Here is a 22,460-nt window from a genome sequence, read left to right on the forward strand (position 1 = left end):
AGAGAGTATAGATGACTCAAGTCAGCTTTATTGGGAACATCAAAAAAGAGCAGAGCATTTATCCTGCTGCTAATGGATCAGTTGCATATGCTGTTAAACTTGATAAGCAAGGTGAAGTTATATTTTTGTCTTTTATTTTAGGTTATCCTGTTTTGTTTTGAAGGAAGCATAGACATATATTTGCGATTGTGATTTTTATTGTAATTCATTATAATCATAATTAAATATATTATATTTTTAAGATATTTTTTCTCTTCTTACAGGCAACTCACTTTATTCAATTATGCTGCCAAAGAAAGATTCCTCTTGTGTTTCTTCAGAATATTACTGGTGAGAAAATACCTGGTTTTGATGATTTGTTATAAAGTCTTTATTCGTGGAGTAACACTTTCCACCTGATACTTAACTCCTTAACAACCTATGTGGTTTCTTCTGTCCATTGTGAGTGCCTGAATTGAAAATCATTCAGCAAGCAGTTAGTAAGTTCCTACTATATTCTAGGAATTGTGCTATGCCCTCAGATACAAATGCACACACACACACACACACACACACACACACACACACACACACACAGAGTGTACTATAGAGTGTACTACTTGTAGTGGGTGGGAGTGGAGATCAGGAAGGAGGGGACAAACAACTGAAGAGAAGAGAACAGGCTTCAGGAGCCAGTGATAATACCCCATCTCTCCACTCTCATTGAGGCTGTTTTTCCAACCCTTACATTTTCTGAAAAACAAATCAGCCTCCTTAAGCTGGCCATCCCTGTTGATACTTGGTGTTGGGAGGCATCATGATTCCCAGGATTGTTGTGAGGATCATAATTATATAATTGTGAAATAATAATTATAAAGTGATCACCACAGTTCTTGGCATGTACTGGGACTTAATAAATATTGTTTCCTTCTTTCTCTTGGAATAACTTAAAAACTCTATTCCATTCTTGAACTATAAAATTAACTTAATCATAATTGATAAGCTTAGGTAGTGCTGTAGGGGAGGAAGAATAGATATGTGTCAAGAAAAAGGAATGCTGTCAGTTTTTAATTTCATGAATCATAATTAAAGAACTACCAGTATCAACCCTTAAGGTTCTTAAAAATTCTTAGAAGTCATAAGAATATCTGTGTAAGTCTCCATCTCTTTTGTCATTGTCTGATTAAATCTAATGTTCCTCAAGTATTAGTTTTCCAGGTTAATTTCATTATTTTTACTTTTTTTTTACCTTTTTTTTTATGTTTATGCACGGCAAATGGGGTTAAGTGGCTTTCCCAAGGCCACACAGCTAGGTAATTATTAAGTGTCTGAGGCCAGATTTGAACCCAGGTACTCCTGACTCCAGGGCCAGTGCTTTATCCACTACGCCACCTAGCTGCCCCTTAATTTCATTATTTAATTTAGTTTTATATTTACTGTTTTTGTAATTAAATAAAAACATTATTGCATGATTATAATTTTTCATTAGACATTTGCTATGGTTCAGCTATACTGTTATTTTAAAATTTTTATCTTCATTTAATTTAATTCTTTAAACATTCATTTAAAATTTTTGAGTTTAAAATTTTCTCTCTTTAGCTCCTTTCTTTCTTATTGAGAAGGCAAACTGATACCTATAATACATATGAAATCATTCAAAATATGTTTCTATATAACCATGTTGTCAAAAAAGCAAGAAAAATAAAGATATGAGAAAATATGCTTTAATTTGCATTTGGAGTTCATCAACTTTCTGGAGGTGGTTAGCAGTTATCATCTTGAGTCCTTTGGAATTGTCTTGAATCATTGTATTGATCAGAGTGGCTAATTCTTCTACAGTTAATTGTCAATACAGTATTGCTTTCCTGTGTACAGTGTTCTTCTGGTTCTGCTCACTTTTTTTTGGCATCACTTCATATAATTCTTTCCAGGTTTTTCTGAAATCAACCCTTTTGTCATTTCTTAAAGCACAGTAATATTCCATCACAATCATATGCCTCAACTTTTTCAGCCATTCTCCAGTTCTCATTCTCTTTGTTCCCAATTCTTAGCCACCCTGAAAAGAATTACTTATAAATATTTTTGTGCAAATGAATTCTTTTTCCTTTAACTTTAATCTCTTTGGGAAACTATATTACTCTTAAAAGAGGCTTTTACTTAGGAACTATTTAACCTTTTTCCATTGGAACGGTAGTTCCATGTATTTAACAGACAGCTTAACTCCTGAGCTTTTAGAATCTTTTTGTTCAAAGGAATTGTTTGAATACTATGATGAAAGTAATTATTCTATATCCAGGTACATATGTATTGTGTTGCAGCCCTAGATATTCCTTAGATACTAAAAAGAATGATTTAGAGGCTGTCTCTGATGTCACCATGTCTTTCCTTGAGGTTTATGCAGAAATAAGAAGTGGTGTACTGTTTTCAGTTTGACTTAGAGTCATTCACTGAAAATGTTGATTTTGTATGTCTCTATAGAACATTCATTTTTATTTCATCAGACTTTTAAGAGATCCAGTTTGAAAGTACAGCCTATATTTTTAAACTCTGCTTGTGAATACTAGAAATCCCATTCTGACTTGGCCTAGTATTTTTCCTCAGCCAACTGTATTGTACTGTCATCATGAAGATGAAACAAATGATTGTTCTGACAGTTTTTTAAAAAAGGAAATTGCTTTCCCAGGTTGTTTGGATATCACTGTATCTGTCATATGAATGAATTGTAAGTTTATTACAATAGAAATTAGAGAGAAATATATTTTACTCTTCCAAGAGAACCATAATTTTTTAATATGAAGTTCAGTAATGCTGTATTGATATGAATATAATAGTATCATATTTGGTGTTCAAAACTTGAAAACTTAGCTCTTCTAATAAATCTCTTAATAAATGGGACCAGGCATTCATAGGCTCTTTAAATGATTTTTTTAATACTTGGCCTTCAAGTATTTTCTTTGAAATTGTACATTAAATATTTTTCTTCAAGTACGGGTGCCCAACACATAGAATGGGGCTCCTATTATTGTCTGTTCAAAACAAAAATTAATTGTCTCTTTCTTTCTGTGTTCCAAGCATGGTGCCTCTGTTAGAGAAGCATTTGTTTTTGTGGCTTTCATATTTCATCATTAAATTTACAGTCCCCTAGAACTTTTGGCTCTTTTAAGCCTCTGGAGTTGATTTTCTTTAATCCAAATTAAGGTCTTTACATTTGTTCCTATTAAATTCAATCTTATTAGAGTAATCTCATAAACTTTCTAAATCTTTTTGGATTCCTACTCTTTTGTCTAACTGTATTAACAGTCTCTCACAACTTTATGTTATCTGCAGATTTGATGTCTTCATCTCTGATTTAATCCACATCAGTAATAAAACTGTTGAAAAACATTTTTGGAAGTATATTATTTTATTCACAATACTAGAATAGTCTTATGGTAAAGGTAAACATAATCCCCCTACCCCCACATTGATAGAGAAACCTCAAGAAAAATAAAGTGAAAGAAAAAAAGTGTGCTTCAGTTTGTATTCTGATGCCATCTTTGGGATGGATTGCATTCTTTATCATAAATTCATCAGAGAAATTACTAGTGCTCTGGTCTGTGGATGACCCTCTGCCCTGGAACTGTGAGGAGGGTCCTTGCTCCATTATGGGAGTAAAGCTCCTCTTTTTGAATCTGGGATCTGAGTATGGGCAAAGCATAAGAGTCCTGCTTTAGAGATAGCAGAGAGACCTCTTCAACTACCCGGTGGTTCCAAAGGCCTGTTTCCAGTTCCTGGGCTAGGGTTTCACCGAGGCCTGTACTAGACTGGGCTCCCCACTCTCTCTGTTGTGGAAGAGTTTTCCTGCTGACCTTTCAAGTTGTCCTGGGCAATCCCTGGGTTGAGAGGTCTGGAAACCACTACTGCTGCCACAGATCCAGGTGCCCCATGAGCTATTCCTAGGGCTGGTTTGCTGGACCCTTTCCAGTCCCAGTGTAACAGATATTTACCAAGAATCTTCCTAGTTGCTTTAGTCCAGAAAATTGTTTTATTCTGTCTTTCTGTGGTTTCTGCCACTCTGGAATTTGGTTAGAATCATTGTTTAAGGGGCGGCTAGGTGGCGCAGTGGATAAAGCACCAGCCCTGGAGTCAGGAGTACCTGGGTTCAAATCTGGTCTCAGACACTTAATAATTACCTGTATTTGTGGCCTCGAGCTAACCCCATTTGCCTTGTAAAAACCTAAATAAAAAAAAAGAATCATTGTTTAAAGGCATTTGGAGTGGTCTGGAGGGAGCTTCTGGTTTTTCCTGCCTTCACTCCACCATCTTGGCTATGCTTCAACTCTTAATCTCTATTCTTTAGACCTAATCAAATGTCATCTAAATCTTCTCTCTTACAAGGGTGGTAATTGCTTGAGTGTCAGTAAATTAAGGTTTTAAAGTATTTGTATTTTTGATGTATTTGTATAATTTGGCTACAGGAAACCCCATTTAGGCAATCAATAACTTCAACCCTTCCAGGATATTAGGATTTATTCTTGATCCCTCCCCACCCCATATGGACAAATTCCAGGGGAAATTCAGACTAATGTAAAACTAAGAAGATTTTTGTAAAGATTTAGATGTAATGATTAGATTTTTGCATTTGAAATACTGAGGATAAGAAAGGAGACACCTGAATTGTTTCATTGATATCAGAAAGCTTCTCAGAATCAGGTAGCATAAATTCTCCTAATCTAGTAGTATCCTGTAGTATTTTAACAAATGAAAAGAGTAATAGAGAGAGAGAAGCCTTCAAGAAAACCTGGATGATCATTGAGTTACTCCAGAAGGGTCTCTTGTTTTTTTATGTTTGTGAACTATGAGGGAGGAAGATGAACATGCTGAGAATTTGGCTTCCTTTCCCATCTCTCTTTTTGCCCCTCTGGGAAAATTAAGCAATGGAGGGGACTTTCCAAGCTAGCCTTTCCAGCTCAGTTAAAGAGATTAGACTGAATTGAGTTGTTGTGAATGATGGACTGGATATATTGTCCTGAGGAGATCTCTACATTTTTAAAACAAATTGCCACCCAGATTGAATTTCCAGTTGATCAGATATAGAGGAAGGAACTTGTGAAATGGTCTTTTGGTGTTTCTTTTTACCTTTGCTGTATATTCCCTTAGAATTCAGAAGAAGAAATCATTGTGACATTCATGCTGCCCAAATCAGAATGGTCTGCTAGTGCTTCTTATACTCAGGATCCATCCATGCTTTTGTACAAGTTGTCTTTCATTCCTGGAATACACCCTTTTCTTCTCAGTGCATATCCTTTCACCTCCCCCCCCCCCGCCCCCAAACCTCCATCTTTCCTTAGGTTTATTCATAGTTCCTAGCTCAGCATTGCTGGTACTTACTTAAAATGTTTATTGAATTGCATGACCCTACTTTGTTCATTAATTCCATCATCCCCAAGTTCTCTTTCTGTTCTTTTACTGAAGGATTTATGGTTGGTAAAGAATATGAAGCTGCAGGAATAGCAAAAGATGGAGCCAAGATGGTGACTGCTGTTGCCTGTGCCAACGTACCTAAAATTACTGTCATCATTGGAGGATCGTATGGGGCTGGAAATTATGGGATGTGTGGCAGGTCCTACTCGTAAGTGGACAAATAGAGAAACAAAATACTTCCCATTTGACTGCCAAGTGCCCTTTTATTCAGACTGGTTTTTAACACAGACTGGTCCTGACATGACCTTTAATCAGCTAAACTGACTGTCTATATTATCATATCTCATGGACGAAACTGAATATTATATGGAAGAGTTTCCTAAGGCATGCGTTGTAGGCTTTATTTTTTAATTGATCACTATCTTCTTGCTTCCTAGAGAATGTTTCTTTTATCTTTGTACTAAAAATAATTTTTGCTATTTTCAGACCTCAGGTATGAAATTTGAATGTTATATTTTGTTTTGTTAATCAGAATGTAATATCTCTTCTACTTGAAGTAGAAGTATTTATCAGATTATTGAGAAGGAAATAAAAGAGGAAGCATATTAAGATTTCTAAGTTGGTTATGTGTGCAAGTATAATTTATGGAGTTGGTAAGTAAAAAAAGTCTACTAAGGCTTTCATTATATTTGAAGAAAAAGAATAAATTAACCTCTCATTTTTTGGTAGAAAGGAATCTTTTTGTTCTACATTGTTTATATTTAGCTGCTTTTTTTCCTTTTAAGCCCGAGATTTCTTTACTTATGGCCAAATGCTCGTGTCTCAGTGATGGGAGGAGAACAAGCTGCAAATGTTTTAGCCACAATAGCAAGAGACCAAAAAGCAAGAGAAGGGAAGGAGGTAAATATGGCTTTTCTTTTTCACTTTCTCTAGGCCACATCCTGGATCAATGTTGAATTGCAAAATTTTTAGAATTTCTAAGAAAATGTCAGAAAATTAGGGCACGAAGCGGAATAGAACTTAATTGTGTCTTAGTAATTTGTATTTAATGAGATTTAAATGAATTTAATTGGTATCAAATTGGTAAAAGATTTTCAAGGGTATAAAGATCAGGAGGGAGCTGAAGCTAATGATGAAAAAACTGAAGATTTTATTAAACTTTAAAAGTATAATTAAGGGTGGTTGAAAACAGCAATGGAAGCTTACTGACATACCAAGTAAAAAGTAAAGGTTTCAAAATTGTTTTTTCTCTTTATTAGATTCTACTGGAATTTTTTATAAATTTTATTACTTATAAAATTATTGAGTTCTGGTAACAAGATGTAACATGATTGACTGATAACATGTTTCTGGAACTTCTCAGTCAGAAATTTTTTTTCTTAATATAAGTGACTACCAGAATTGATTTAGCTTCTTATATCTCTTCTATTCTCATTTCTCTTCCTGCTCCCCTTCTTCTTTCTTCCTTTCCCCTTCTTTTGATCCTTCCCATTGTGAATATATTCATCACTCACTTTTATGATCACTATCCAGAAAACATAAAGTCTTCTTAAGGAGACTTAATTTCAAGATTTGTGGTTTCAGAGTCATTTAAATAGCGAATCAATTGTTCAATATTAAGGAAAAACTTTTTTGAAGAGTCACCTAAGAGCTCATTTGCTAGAGACCATTTTTTCCAACTTCTACTCTGTGGCAAATTTTTATCTATCCTCAAAAATTGTACTACCAAAAGTCCTTTTTGTTTAAATACTTTAAAAACAATATTAAACAAACAGAAAGAACATAATTACCCTTTTAAAAATGTTTTTTATTTGGACCTTTACAATACCAAAGAAGAACATTTCCATATTTAAGTAGAATAGAGTTTACATATATCTTTTTAAAAAGTAAATTAAATAGCAAATGATATAATTTTTCTTCGAACTTTCTTGTATCCTCTTCTGTCTGTTAAAACAATGGTTGTGACCTCTTTTCTTTTTTGGGTGGGACAACACTATCATTAGGTCCTCTTTCTCCTCTTTCTCCTCCTTATTATACTTTTATTTTACAAAAAGGAAACACTTAATCTTTGTACCAAAGATGCCCAAAACACGTCCACAATTTTGCAATATCAAAAAATGTATTTTGATTCCATTCTTCTTTTGTCAGGAAGTAGGTAGAAGTGGGTAGTATGTTTCATTATCAGCAATGAATTTGTTACCTGTGTGACCCTGAGCCTCGATTTCCTCAAATGTAAGAAGAGAATATTAGACTATATGTTCTTTGTGGTCCATTTCAGTTCTAGATTTATGTTCCTATTTAAAACATTTTTAAGGATATAACAAGAAGAAAGATTCTACAATTATGATAGATGAATTATATTTCAATAGAATTAGAATTTTTTTTTTACTCCTAGTTAAAATAAATTTTTGTCAACTCTTTTTAGGAACTTATATGACATAGAGCTATCTCTGTGACAAGTACAGCTAGGTGGTGCTATAGGACATAGAGTGCTGGCCTAGAATCAGGAAGACTCATTCTCCTGAGTTCAAATGTGACCTCAGATACTTATTAGCTGGGTGACATGGTTTGTCTTAGTTTTCTGATCTATGAAATGAGCTGGAGAAGGAAATGGCAAACCACTCCAGGATCTTGCCATGAAAATCCCAAATGGGGTCACAGAGAGTTGGACGGGACTGAAAGTGGCTGTTTAGTTTAGTTTTTGAAATTTTTTCCCCAGTTCCTTGCAAAAACAATTTTCAACATTCATTTTTAAAACTTTGAATTCTGAATTCTCTCCTTTTCTCATTGAGGAAGCAAGTTAATTGATAGCTTAAAACATGCAGTTATGAAGGGCAGCTAGGTGGCACAGTGGATAGAGCACTGGCTCAGGAGAACCTGAGTTCAAATGTGACAGTCACTTGATAATTGCTTAGCTGTGTGACCCTTGGTCAAGTCACTTAACCCCATTGTCTTAAATAATATTTTAAAAAAATTTAAAAAAACCAAGTGGTTGTGAAAAACATTTCCACAATAGTCATAATGTAATAGTAAATACAGCCTTCCCTCAGAAAAGAGAAACCTCAAGAAAAATAAAGTAGAAAAAAAGTATGGCTTCAATCTGTGTTCAGACACCTCAGCTCTGTCTTTCAATGGATAGTATTCTTTATCAGAATTGTCTTGGATCACAGCATTGCTGAGAAAAGGTTGGTCATTCACAGCTGATCATCCTGCATTATTGATGTTACTTTGTATTCGGTACATTTCCATTGTAACTGCTCATGTAAGTTTTTTAACTAAGAGCATCCCTTTCATCATTTCTTATAGCAGGATAGCATTCTCTGTGACATTTCTACAATTTACCTCCTTTCTTTTTACAAGGTCTGCTTCTGTAGTTTGGCCTTCATGTGGACTCTTGCAGTAGTATAGTTTGAATCCTCTCTTCTAGTGCTTCCTTCTCTAATATGGCTTCTGTGCAGTTTTCCAAAGCTCAGGCCTGATCATGGCACTCCCTTGTGCCACTTATCTTCAGTGGCTCCCTATTTAATTTAAGCTGTGGTGCTCGAGCTGGCTTGTACCAGCTCATGAGAGCTCAGCATTAATTTTTCAGAGATTCAGGAAGACAATTGTTAAATGTGACCAGTGCTTAGTTCATTCAGTTCTGTACTGATAATGTTATTTGTTGTTTTCAAAGGATTTACCTCAGCAGAGTACATTATATATATATATTTCCCAAGAGAATGAGGGGTTAAGTGACTTGCCCAAGGTCACACAGCTAGGCAATTATTAAGTGTCTGGGGTGGATTTGAGCTCAGATCCTCCTGACTCAGGGTTGGTGCTTTATCCACTGTGCCACCTAGCAGCCCCCCAGACATTATTGTCTACTTTAAATGATTATGGCTTTAATAATGAATATTTGAAAGTGAATTTAATTGAAATTTTTCTTGATGATGCCAATACAATGTGGGGAAGAAAATCTGGAGTAACATGAAGTTCTTAGAAAATTTTCCTAAGAGAATCATTTGGAACCTTTTAAGTCATTGATTTACAAATATCACTCAATGTTTCAGTATCTCAAATCAAGTTAATCATTTAAAATTTTTCAGAATAAAATTTATTCTCTTTGCTACTAATCTAATGTAAAAATCAAGCTGAGCTCAAAACTTCAGCTAAAGAACATTATTAAAATTAGTGGACTATTAGGACCAAGATGTATGGCTATAGTTTATGAGCTGCTACTACTGTATGGCATGCTTATGCTGCATTATTTTTGCCTTTTTTCTTGTTTTTCTGATTTTGCTGGTTTTGAAAAGAGATTAGCTAACATTAATTTTTTGCAATACCTTGCAAGTTGACATTCTTGAAGAATTTTCACTACTTTTAAAATTGTGTTTCAGTTTTGATCAACTAACATTCAGAAATTATTCAAACATACTGCAGGAACTATGGGAAATTTTAAAGATTCATACTAGAAGGCATGAATCTCAATTTGAATATTTGATTAAATTGGGTAAATTTAAAGGTGTCCCATTTATTAAAAATAATATATTTAATGTTCTTCCAGAAATATGTGTCTAGAAATATAATTCAACACATTGACTTTATTTCTTTTAGCAGACAGAAATTATGAAATTGTTTTAAATTTTTGTTTATTAGAGTCATCTATTTTTGACTAATGAAGAACTTCACCATGAATTGTTGGTGAAAAAAATTGTATCATTTAAGTGAAATTTTAAAACATGAAATTTATTTGGACAATTTTTAGGATTTTATTCATACAGTAGTCTCAGACTATTCTGATATCTGCAGTTAAACAAAAAGTTCAAAGAATAATAAGTACTATTGCATTCAGCAGATTTCAGTTTAATAAATGAAATATGTTTGAGACTGAGAAAAGGTTTAACAGGATATCGCATATCAAATTTAATGACAATACATTTATTGGAAAAAGAGAACATTATGATATAACTTTTTTGTCAAATTGTGGTTAATTTGCAACCCTAAGTTGGGCATATATACAAGTTGGGTATAATAAGTTGGGTGCATAAGGGTACATATACAAGAATTTGGTAAATCAGTGAAAGCATTCTATGAGACTTTATAATAAAGCATATATTTTACTCTTATTTGTAAATTGAGTGCTAATACTTTATTAACATTTTTAGTAAACTTATGCACACATCTGTGTATATATCTGTATAAATACATATATGTGTGCAATTATTTTTTGGAGTGGTTAAACATTTATTAGTATATCACTTCTTCTAGTATAAAGTACAAGCAGTACAGTTTGGCTTTTAAAACCTTTTACTGTCTGGCTCTAGCCTCCCTTTCCTATTCTATGTTATCTTCCATCAAACACACTTTGATCCAGCTGGCCCCTCATTGTTCCATGTTTGGCTTCCCATCTTCCCCTCTCTTCCTTTTGCACAGATTGTTCCTCATGTCTGAAGTACTTTACTCCTGATTTATTTGTACCTCTGAGACTTATTAGCTTATTGTAAGATCCTTTCCTTCTTGCTCCCGTTAATTTTTTTTGGTCTTCAAATTCTATTGTATTTACTTATCTATTATAGTTTACTGTGGACCTTTCTCCTTCTTCCCCTACCCCTCAATAGAATGCAAGTTTTTTGAGGGCACAACTGTTTTGTTTTTCTAACCCCTTCTAAGTACAATCCCTTGTTGCAGCAAAAGATAGCACTTCTAGCAAATTTCAAGGTTTGGAAGGTGCTTTACAAATATTATCTAATTTCATCCTCACAACAACCCCAGGAAGATGATTAACAGAGGTTAAGTGATTTACCCAAGATCACACAGCTAATAATTATGAGGTCAGATTTGAATTAATTCAGATTTTGTAACCCTAGGTTCAGCCTTTCATTCACTGTGCCTGATAACTGTCATATATATATATATATATATATATATATATATATATATATATATATATATGGAGAGAGAGAGAGAGAGAGAGAGAGAGAGAGAGAGAGAGAGAGAGAGAGAGAGAAGGCACTTCAAATATTAATTTCTTAGTTGGAAAGTTATAATGAACAGGCACTTGGGTGGAAAGAGGTTATCATCATATCTATTTGCATTTAATTACTAAGAGGGTATGAAAAATGTTAATTTTCAGGAAGTCATGTAGTTATTTTAATTCTTGTAGTAATTGTGTGTAAAGATGTATTCATTCTTTTGATAAAAGTGAAATCCTTTATTAAAGTAATGAATGAAAAAGATAAGTTTTTATTATTTTACTTAGTAAACCTGAAAGTTTGTGGGTTCACATGCGATTATTTTTAATTCATTTTTTAAACTGTATAGTGTTATATAAATCTTTAGTTTTTCCTATTATTGTGAACCACATAGACATGTGAACCACATAGACACTTTGAGATACTTCCTAACTCTTGGCCATGTTGTTGACAGATGAAGTTTGAGTTTCAGATGGCAATTTTTATAAAATAATTAGATGTTTGATTTCATCAGAGTATTGAGAAGTTAAATGATATGAGGTAATGCACAATAACTTTTGTAGCCATTTTGTTCTTGAGTCTTTAAACAGAGACCTCTTACCATATATATAGTGGTTTCAATGGACCTGAGTTCCTTTTTCTTTCAGTTCTCCAGTGAAGATGAAGCTGCTTTAAAGGAGCCTATCATTAAGAGATTTGAAAAGGAAGGAAATCCTTACTACTCCAGTGCAAGGTATTTGCTTATAAATAGTTATTTTGATAGCAGCTTTGTAGAAGCTTGGCCATAAATATCTAAAAGCTGTCTTTGGGTAACTATCTCCCTCTAATCTTTTTGCTCCCTTTTCAGACCTCACCTTTAATACATCTGTATTCTTTCAGTCTGAGGATAGAATGGTGAGAAAAATGCTGACTTTCTGAAGTCAGGGAACCTGTGTTCTACTCCTGGTTCCCATATGATATTGGTTAGGTTACTTAGAATCTTTGGACTTGAGATAACTTATCTGTAAAATGAGATCCCTAAGCTCCTCTCTAGCTCTTATCTTTGGCAATGTCTTCATTATCCTGTTCTTTCCCAGATATCTCTGGCTTGCTCATCACAAATCTCCTTTCTCTGCCATAGCTGAGGTAGTGGTTGGATCATGGCTAGCAGTGAAGGAGGGAACTAGCCTTTATTTACTGGGCTCTGTTAAGTATCAGGAAGTTTGAGATTCTAGTCCTTGACTTTTGCTCTGTGGTGTAAAGAAAGGATGGAGCAAATTAATTGCATTTTTTTCCCTTAAAATTTAGAATTTGTGGTTGGTGGCAGAGAAAAGAGAGGGACTTGTCTGAGCTTTGCCAAATTCTTCAAACAACTTATAAAAATACCTCAAAATGAATTCTGTAATAGCAAAATCCATAAAAGGATGGAGTGAAAGAATTTTTCCTGTCCAAGATAATGTAGAGGGTTGGCAGAAAAGTTCTGTCTCAGAGAATAATGAGAATGGGGTAAAGTCTGGCATAAGCAATATCCTGGCAGTATAGCAGCAGACCTTGGAAGCAACTGAATTGGCAACAATGGGTTCTGGACCTCTCAACCCACATGATTGGTAGGGATGGTAGGGGGGTTGGACACCTGGACAAAAAGGAGATTACTGAGATCCCTTTGCTAGCACTGTTTGCAGAACTCTGTTGAATTGCCCATACACGGATTTGCATTGCAGTCCTAGGTCACGGTTCCAGGGTGAAGAGACTCACTAGCCTACTAGGACTTGCAGTTGCAGGAGAGCTGGGACCCTGTTCACAGTTCCAGGATAGAAAAGGGTGCATTGCTCACAGACCAAAGCACAGGACAACAGAGTAGTAAACATACCTTTCCTTAGGTCATACCTTAGAAAGACTGAAATCTTACAAACCCAAGAACTAGTTTTGAAAACAGCAGCTCAAAAAACCTAAAGCTTGGATCAGTGTCCTCCATCCTGGGAGCAGAACCCAACTTTATCATCAAGTTAAAAGTCAAGAAATAGACTGGAAAAATGAGCAAACAACGACAAAAATGAATATGACTATAGACAGTTACCATGGTGACAGGGACATTAAATTTAAAAAAATTTAGAAGAACACAACAAAGTCAAAACTGCTCAAAGTAAAACATGAATTAGTTTCTGACCCAAAAAGAATTCCTGGAAGAACACAAAAAGGCTTTCAAAAATCAAATAAGAGAAGTGGAGGAAATTTTGGGAAAAGGAAGGAGAGTGTTAAAGAAAATCAGGGAAAAAAAGAGTCAACAGCTTGGTAAAGGAGGCATAAAAAAATACAGAAATAAACACCTTAAAAAATAGAATAGGCCATGTGGTAAAGAGACACAGAAATTCACTGAAGAGAACTACTTTCAAAGTAAAATTGGCCAAATGGAAGATGTACAAAAATTCACTGAAGAAAATAACTCCTTAAAAAGTAGAATTGACAGGGCAGCTAGGTGGCGCAGTGGATAGAACACTGGCCCTGGAGTCAGGAGTACCTGAGTTCAAATCTGGCTTCAGACACTTAATAATTACCTAGCTGTGTGTCCTTGGGCAAGCCACTTAACCCCTTTGCCTTGCAAAAAAAAAACAAAACCTAAAAAAAAAAGTAGAATTGACCCAATGTAAAAGCTTGCTGAAGAAAATAGTTCCTTAAAAATTAGAATTGGGCAAGTGGAATCTAATGACTCCATGAGACATCAAAAAACAGTAAATGAAATTAAAAGAATGAAAAAATAAAAGAAAATGTGAACTATCTCATTGGAAAAAGCAATTGATATGGAAAACCAATTGAGGAGAGATAATTTAAGAATTACTAGACTACCTGAAAGCCATGATCAAAAAAAGTCTAGATCATCTTCCTTTCTTTTCCCCATTAAAATTTTATTTTTATTTTTCTAATGTCATGCAAAGATAGTTGTTTAACATTCATTCATTTTCAAATTTATGAGTTCTATATTTTTCTAAAATCTTTCCCCTTCCCCCATAGCATCTGGTAAAAATTGAACTTGTACAATCATGTTTAACATATTTCAATATTATTCATGTTGTGAGAGGCATTAAAATTAAAGGAAAAAACCATGAGAAAACATAAAAGAAGTTTAAGAACATAGTATGCCTTGCTCTACATTTAGATTCCATAGTTTTTTCTCTGGATGTGGATGACATTGTTGATAGCAGGTCTCTCAGCATTGTCCTTGATCAACTACTGACAGGAGCTGTATCCATCATAGTTGATCATCTCACAATATTGTTAATTCTTATAGTTTTCTCTTGGTTCTGCTCACTTCACAGCATAAATTCATGCAATAGACATTATTTTTCAAGAAATTATTTAGAAACCATCATGGATATATTGGAACTAGAGGGTAAAATAAAAATGAAAAGAATCCATTGATCACCCCCTGAAAGAAATCCCAAAGTGTAAACTCCTAGCAATGTTATACCTAAATTCCAAAGATTCCAGGTCAAGGAGAAAATACTGCAGACAGCCAGAAAGAAACAACTAAAATATTATAGAGCCAATAAAATATTGTGGAGGATAGCAGAAGATTTGCTAGCTTCCTTCTACATTACAGGGTTGGAGGGCTTAGAATTTAATATTCTAGATGGCAAATGAGTGAGGATTATAACCAAGAATCATCTGTGTAGCAAAACTGAGTATAATCCTTCAGGGGAAAAATGGATATTCAGTTAAATAGAGGACTTTTCAAGCATTCCTGATGAAAAGACCAGAGCTGAATAGAACAATTGACTCCTAAATATAAGATTCGAGAGATGCATATAAAAAGGTAAAATGATGAAAGAGGAATCATTTTTATTTTTATTTTGAATTTTACAATTTTTTTCCTCCAACCTCACTTCCCTCTCCCCACCCTCCACAGAAGAGGGTCTGATAGTCTTTACATTGTTTCTATGCTATAAATTAATCAAAATTGAATGTATTGGGAGAAAAACCATATCCTTAAGGAAAAATAAAGTATAAGAGATAGAAAAATTATATAATACATAAGATAACTTTTTAAAAATTGAAGGTCTTTGGTCTTTATTTAAACTCCACAATTCTTTCTCTGGATACAGATGGTATTTTCCATTGCAGATACCCTAAAATTGTCCCTGATTATTGTATTGATGAAATGATCAAGTCCACTAAGGTTGATCATCACTCCCATGTTGCTGTTATGGTGTACAGTGTTCTTTTGGTTCTGCTCATCTCACTCAACATCAGTTCATGCAAGTCTTAACAGGCTTCTTTGAATTTCCGTCCCTTCTGGTTTGGAACAATGTGTTCCATAATGTACATATATACCACAATTTGTTCAGCCATTCCCCAGTTGATGGATATTCACTCGATTTCCAATTCTTTGCCACCACAAGGTTGGATCAATTCACAGCTCCACCAACAATGTGTTAGTATTCCAGATTTCCCATATCCCTTCCAACATTGATCATTGTTTTCCTATGAAAGAGAAATCTTAAGGAATTCAGTAAAGTTAAACTGTTCATATTCCTTCATGGGAAAATGATACTTGTAACTCTTAAGAACTTTTTCATTATTAGGGCTATTAGAAGGAGTATACATAGAAGTCATAAGCCTGGATTGAATATGATGTGATGATATCTTAAAAAAAATAAAATTAAGGAATAAAAAGAGAAGTGCATTAGGAGAAGAGGGAAGGAAAAGGCAGAATAGGGTAATTATTTTATATAAAAGAGACATGAAAGAGCTTTTACAGTGGAGAGGGAACTGGTGGGGAGTTTCTTGAACTTTACTCTTCTTGAAATTGACTAAAAGAGGGAATAACATACATACTTAATTGGGTATAGAAATCTTTCTTTCCTACATGAAAGTAAGAGGGGAAGGGGATAAGAAAAGATGTTGGGGCTAATAAAAAGAAGAGTAGATTGGGGGGAGGTGGTTTCAGAAGGAAAACAGTTTTGAAGATGGACAGAATGAAAGAGAGAAGAGAGCAGGATAAACAGGAAGAAAACAGAAAAGAGGGAAATACACAATAATCATAACTGAACAAATATTTACTACAAGTTTCTCTATAAAGAGCCCTATTTCCCAAATATATAGAGAACTGAGTCAAAATTTAAGAGTACAAGTCATTCCCCAATTGATAATTGGTCAAATGATATGAATAGGTACTTTTTGAACAAAGTAATTGAAGCTATTTAAAATAATGAATAAAATAAAATGGTTAAAAATGCTTTAAATCACTATTGATTAGAGAAATGCAGTTTTAAAACAATTCTGAGAAGTCATCCCATATCTGTCAGATTGACTAATAAGACAGAAAAAAGAATGTCAAATATTGGAAAGGTTGTGGGAAAATTGAGACAGTAATGCATTGTTGGTGAAGTTGAGAATTGATTTGGCTATTCTTGAGAGCAATTTGGATCTTTATCCAAAGGGCTTTAAATCTGTGCGTAATTTTTACCCAGCAATAGCACTACTAGGTCTGTGTGCCAAAGAGAGAAAAAAAACAAAAAGGAAAAAATTATGGTGGTTCTTTTAATAGTGGCAAAGAATTGGAAACTAAGGGAATACCCAATAATTCAGGAAAGATTGAACATGATGTGGTATCCGATTGTGATGGAATACTATTTATTATTCAATAAGAAATGTCTAGCAGGATGCTCTCAGAAAAAGCTGGAAATATATTAAATAATTAATTAAATGTTAAATGAAATTTTTGGATACTTTTTATGCAACATTATTGACTTTTTTTTATTTTGAGGCACTTTTTTTAACCTGCATGCATGTAAATTCAGGAGATTATTAGTTGCAGTCATTATCTGCTTACCTGATTTAATTACCTCATAGAATTGCTTTAATGGTTTTTATTTGTTTCTTACATCTCTTAGTGTGTTTTTTTTTTTAGTGTGTGTTTTTTTTTTAGGTTTTTGCAAGGCAAATGGGGTTAAGTGGCTTGCCCAAGGCCACACAGCTAGATAATTATTAAGTGTCTGAGACCAGATTTGAACCCAGGTACTCCTGACTCCAGGGCCGGTGCTTTATCCACTGCGCCACCTAGCCGCCCCTCTTACATCTCTTAATGAAGAAATAAATTATTCTTGTCTCTCTTCCAATCTTAAATCAAGGATATTGTTATTTTAGGACTCCTCTTTAGCTGCTGAAGGACTTTAGGAAAATCTGATTCTAAATATTATAAAGAATGCCCTAAGGTCAGTGTCTTGTGTTTATCCCTTGGGCAGATGGAAAATGAAAATAACTTTTTTGCATCTTTTAAAATTAGATTATTCTTTGCGGCAAGTACTTGTGAAGACTTAAAGGGGTAAAAGGAAAAATAAGTTTAATTTAAATGTTAGATGATTTGGGTGAAAAAGCTTGTTTTTTCTTCTTCATTTATTATTGATAAACAACAAGCATATATTGAAAATCCCTTTTTTTGAAGAGTATTGTCTTGAATTTAAGAAATACATATATTCTTCTTTTTATTCCGACATAAGTAAACCTCTTTATTCTACCTTAAACTGATCACTGAAGCAAAGAAAGAATATGGACTTTGAAGTAATAGAAACTTAAGATAAAACATATATTGTATAACCACCTACAAAAATTTAGACAAATGATTGTGATTGAATTGACCAGTACAGCTGAGATATATTTCTGTGAGGAAACATTGCCTAATTTGCATTTCTCTTACTTGTCCTACTGTCTCTTTGAGAAGTCTCCTTTGAAATAAGCAGTTCTTTAGCACAGAACTTTAAGATTGCTTCAAAAGAATTTAAGCATGTCTATAATTCTTTCTTTTTGTTTTTAATTTTATTTTTTCTAAATTACATGTAAACACAAATTTTCAATATTCATTTAAAAATTTTTTGCATTTCCTTATTCTTTCCCTCCTTCCCTCTTCTTCTTGAGAAGGCAAGCAAATTGATATAGATTATACCTGCACAGTCACTCAAATAATTTCCATATTAGCCATGTTGCAAAAGAAAACAGCCTAAAAAATCAAAAATAATAAAGTAAAAATAGTATTCTTAACTCTGCATTCAGACTTCACATCAGTTCTTTCCCAGGAGATGGATAGCAGTTTTCATCATAAATTCTTTGGAATGACTGTAATTCTTAAAGACAAAGGAATCTTGATTTTTTTTTAAATAAATGGATTATATCCAGACGAGGGGAATAAAAAAAAACAACTCATAGATGTCTCTGGAAATAGACACCCAAAAGACAGTGAGGTCAATCTATCATTATGTCAAACATCTCTAGATGCTCATGGCCTGGTGAATTAGAATGTGAGAGGGAACAGTGCTTTGATAAGTTTTCTTTTCCTGTAGAAGTTAAGATAAAAAATATTTTTTTCTGCTTTAAGTCTTCTGAGGCCTGAACTGTTTTTTGTTATTGTTAGTGATGTGTTAGTTACCTATCTTGTTGAGACTTAAATTTGACTAGAAACCTATCCAAATTGATTTGTTCTGATCTTTCAGAAAGATCTTTGCTCATCTGTAATCATAGAATACTTATTTTTCCGAATTCTAATAGGTGTTCAAGTGGAATGCCAGTTGTCTTTTCCTTGGTTTTTTTTCCTAATCAAACTTTAATCAAGTATTTTAGTAGAAATTCTTACCTGAAGCAGTGTTTATTAATGAATATCATTAACCAACCTGTTCTCTTAGTGCTATTTTATTTGCTTTTTTCTAAGGAAGAGTTTAATCAATTTTATTCTAACAAATTATATAGGAAGTTTTTTCTATTTGTTTTTGTTCAGAACTCCCATTTATGAATGTTTTATGAGCCTGTATTTGATTCATGTTCTGTTGATAGAACGGTGATAAGTGAATTAATAATTGATGTTGTGGATTGATACTGAAGGAAGTTTGTTTAAACAAGAGGAAAACTGTCACCCACTAATAACCTTTAAAAAAGCAATATTTCCCTATCTTAGTGCCAGACCTTAGAGGTTGGTAATAAAAATTAAATAACTACTTTAAATAAAAGTCCTTTAAAATAGTGTCAAAAGTGATGAAAAGTTTTCTCTATAGCATTAAGAATTTAAAAAGGATTAGTAGTTTAGATTATTTTGTAATTAAATAAATAAATAAATAAATAAATAAATAAATAAATGAAGTACCTCGAGGTACCATGAAAATGATCAAATTCATGTAGCCAGAGGGGAAGAATCGTGTTTCACTTCTTATCACAACAATCCTATCGAATGACTGCATGAACAGGTGAGTATTTTTCTGAACCTATTGCCTGTAGTATGTAGTTTTATACAAAACGAATTAATGGAAAAGAATGTAAAATGCTAAGATTATACTCTGACATAGAATCTAAAGATTACTTAGATAAAAATTGAAGTATGAGTCTAATCCTGAGGTCTTCAGTAAATAAAGCAGCTTCCAATAGTGGTTACTGTGGCAGATCTTCACTTTAGCCAGTTTCAATTAATAATCATCAAGCATTTATCAAATTCAGTACTGTTCCAGGAATATAAAGTTACAAAGAAAAGCAAAATCAGTCTCTGCCCTCAAGGAACTGATAATCTAATGGGAGAGAATGCAAACAACTAGGTTTATACATGATATGTGTAGGATTAATTAGAGGGAATCTCAGAGTGAAGGTGCTAACATTACGATCTAGCACTAGCATTAGAGTCACAGTTTTGATCCATCTTTTCATCAGTAGCTATAGATTGCTCATAAGTTTTGTTTTCATTGGTTATTCATTTGTTCACCAACACACATCTCCATCAGACTCCTCTCCCAGTCCCCCATAGTTTCTCCTTTCATGTGTTTGGTATGTGATATTATCTGATAAGAATTATTGAATGTGTCTGGGGGCAGCTAGGTGGCGTAGTGGATAGAGCACTGGCCCTGGAATCAGGAGTACCTGAGTTCAAATCTGGCCTCAGACACTTAATAATTATCTGTGTGGCCTTGGGCAAACCCCTTACCCCATTGCCTTGCAAAAAAATAATCTAAAAAAAAAAGAATGTGTCTGTTATATGAAGGGTGGGGCAACTAGGTGACCCAGTGGATAATGTGCCAGTCTTCAAGTCAAATCTGTCTTCAGACACTTAATAGTTGTGTGACCCTGGGCAAATAGCTTAACCCTGTGTGCCACAGTTTCTCATCTGTAGAATAAGTTGGAGAAGGAAATAGCAAATCACTCCATTATCTTTAATAAGAAATGGGGTTGTGAAAAATTGGATGCAACTGAAAAGTGACTGAAGGGCATTGTCTTAGGTTCTGTACATCATATATGCATGCACATGTGCATCCATATACACATGCACATATAAAATATATTGTACATATATGTGCAATTATAATTATGTGAACATATCATGCAATTTTTGCTCACATATAAAGAACACACATAGTACAATTAGAAAAAGCATTCGATTATTAATTCAAGAAATATTTATTAAATCCCTATTATATGTAATATATGTGTATATATGCACATACCTTCATATCATAGGGTAAGCATTTAAAATATTGGTTAAATGGTAAATATCCTTATATATATCATATGTTCTTATGCGTTTGTCTAATAATATTATCTTAATGTCTTGTCTTTTTCTTTCCCTTCCCTGGCAGATTGAACTTTAATATATTGAATGTATTTTCTTTTTAAATAAAGTTTCACCATGACTAATATAGAAATATATTAAAAATGATTGTACATGTATATTCTGTATCATATTATTTGCTTTCATGGGGAGAGGGGAGGGAAATGAGGGAGGCAGAAAAATGTGGAACCCCAAATCTTACAAAAAATCAGTATTGAAAACTATTTTTACGTATAATTAGAAAAAATAAAATTTAAAAAAAATGAAGTTTCACTTTCTAGACTTTAATTCAGTAACTGCATGAAATAAGAAGTTTTGTCTAAATTTCATTTTCCATTCATTTTTAATCTCCTGGCTTTAAGTCAAATTAATGTTGTTAAAGCAAGCATTTCTAATTCCCTTCCTTGATTGACTTCTTTTTTCTAAGTGAGATTCTGAACTGAAGTCTGTGGTAAAATAGAATGCATTATTTCCTTTCCTTTCCTTATTCTTGCTTTTCTCATCTTATATTTAATTTACTGTCCCTTAGCAGTGATAAATAAGCAGATCCTACTAGTTAGGAAAAGGGAGAAAAATGCAGAATGAAATCTCTTTACAGCAAGTAGATTTAAAAACAAAATTGTGTGTGTGTGTGTGTGTGTGTGTGTGTGTATTTAAAAATTATAAAGTATAGCAACAATACCAAGTGAGCAAAAATACAAATAGGATACAATAAATTCTCAGAGATTCCAATCCCTCTTATCTTATTGTATTGCTGTTATCTAATTCTGTTTTTGGTTTTAGGGATCAGTTGCATACTCTGCCCTTTGGCCTTTAGATTTAACCTCATATAGTCAATTTTTCAATTAGTATAAGTTTTTTGGTAGTCATCATAAAAATACTAGTTTTAAATTATTTTTGTCCACAAACACTTATCTTTTGGATTTGATAACTAAGCAAAGATCACTAAAATTTGCGAAAATAATAAACTTTTAAAATGAAAAGGCTTTTCATTTTAGGGGTAAAATAGTATTGAACTGTTTAAACTCTACTTAGTCCTATCAGTTTTCACTTAAATATAAATTATTTAAAGTATAAAGAGCATCTATTCCAAACAGTGCTAGCCTAGTATTTGTTGATAGACAGCTTTTGAGACTAATATTTTACTAAATGTTTTTTCCAAACTTGTCTGTTTGTCCTCAGCAAGATCATGTGGTCTTGAATGCATCTATTTATATTATCTGCAGATAGCTGCCTTTTTGAAAATGAGGGCTTTGGCAGAATATTTTGCTAACTTAGTAAGTGGTTTCTGTTTCTCATCTTTGTTAATTTCTTTGGTGTCTTGGGATGAAATATTTAACATGTATTTCTTGGTTTATTCATCTGCAGAAGATTCCAGGAATTGGTTGTTTCTTTTTTTCCCTTTCAATTACATATAATGCTGCTATGATGAATTTTGCACAGAAGGCTTCAAAAAAATTTCTAAAAAAAGAATTACTGTGTCAAAGCATAAGACTAATTTTGTAGCTCTCACTGAACAATAGGGAGTGTTTAAAGAAATTGTGGCACGTTAATATAATGGAATACTGTAAAGT

General features: G+C 33.4%; 1 protein-coding gene across 1 annotated transcript in view; it reads left to right on the forward strand.

Annotated features, from left to right (window-relative positions):
* Nucleotides 1–22,460, forward strand: part of MCCC2 (methylcrotonyl-CoA carboxylase subunit 2) — a 95,274-nt gene that overhangs the window by 70,546 nt on the left and 2,268 nt on the right. Inside the window, exons 13-16 of the mRNA XM_074207688.1 lie at nucleotides 264–330; nucleotides 5,434–5,590; nucleotides 6,168–6,282; nucleotides 11,981–12,066. Of these exons, the coding sequence (XP_074063789.1) occupies nucleotides 264–330; nucleotides 5,434–5,590; nucleotides 6,168–6,282; nucleotides 11,981–12,066 (425 nt within the window). The remainder of the gene's footprint in view (nucleotides 1–263; nucleotides 331–5,433; nucleotides 5,591–6,167; nucleotides 6,283–11,980; nucleotides 12,067–22,460) is intronic.

The sequence above is a fragment of the Macrotis lagotis genome, chromosome X (assembly GCF_037893015.1).
Source record: "Macrotis lagotis isolate mMagLag1 chromosome X, bilby.v1.9.chrom.fasta, whole genome shotgun sequence".
Taxonomy (NCBI): domain Eukaryota; kingdom Metazoa; phylum Chordata; class Mammalia; order Peramelemorphia; family Peramelidae; genus Macrotis; species Macrotis lagotis.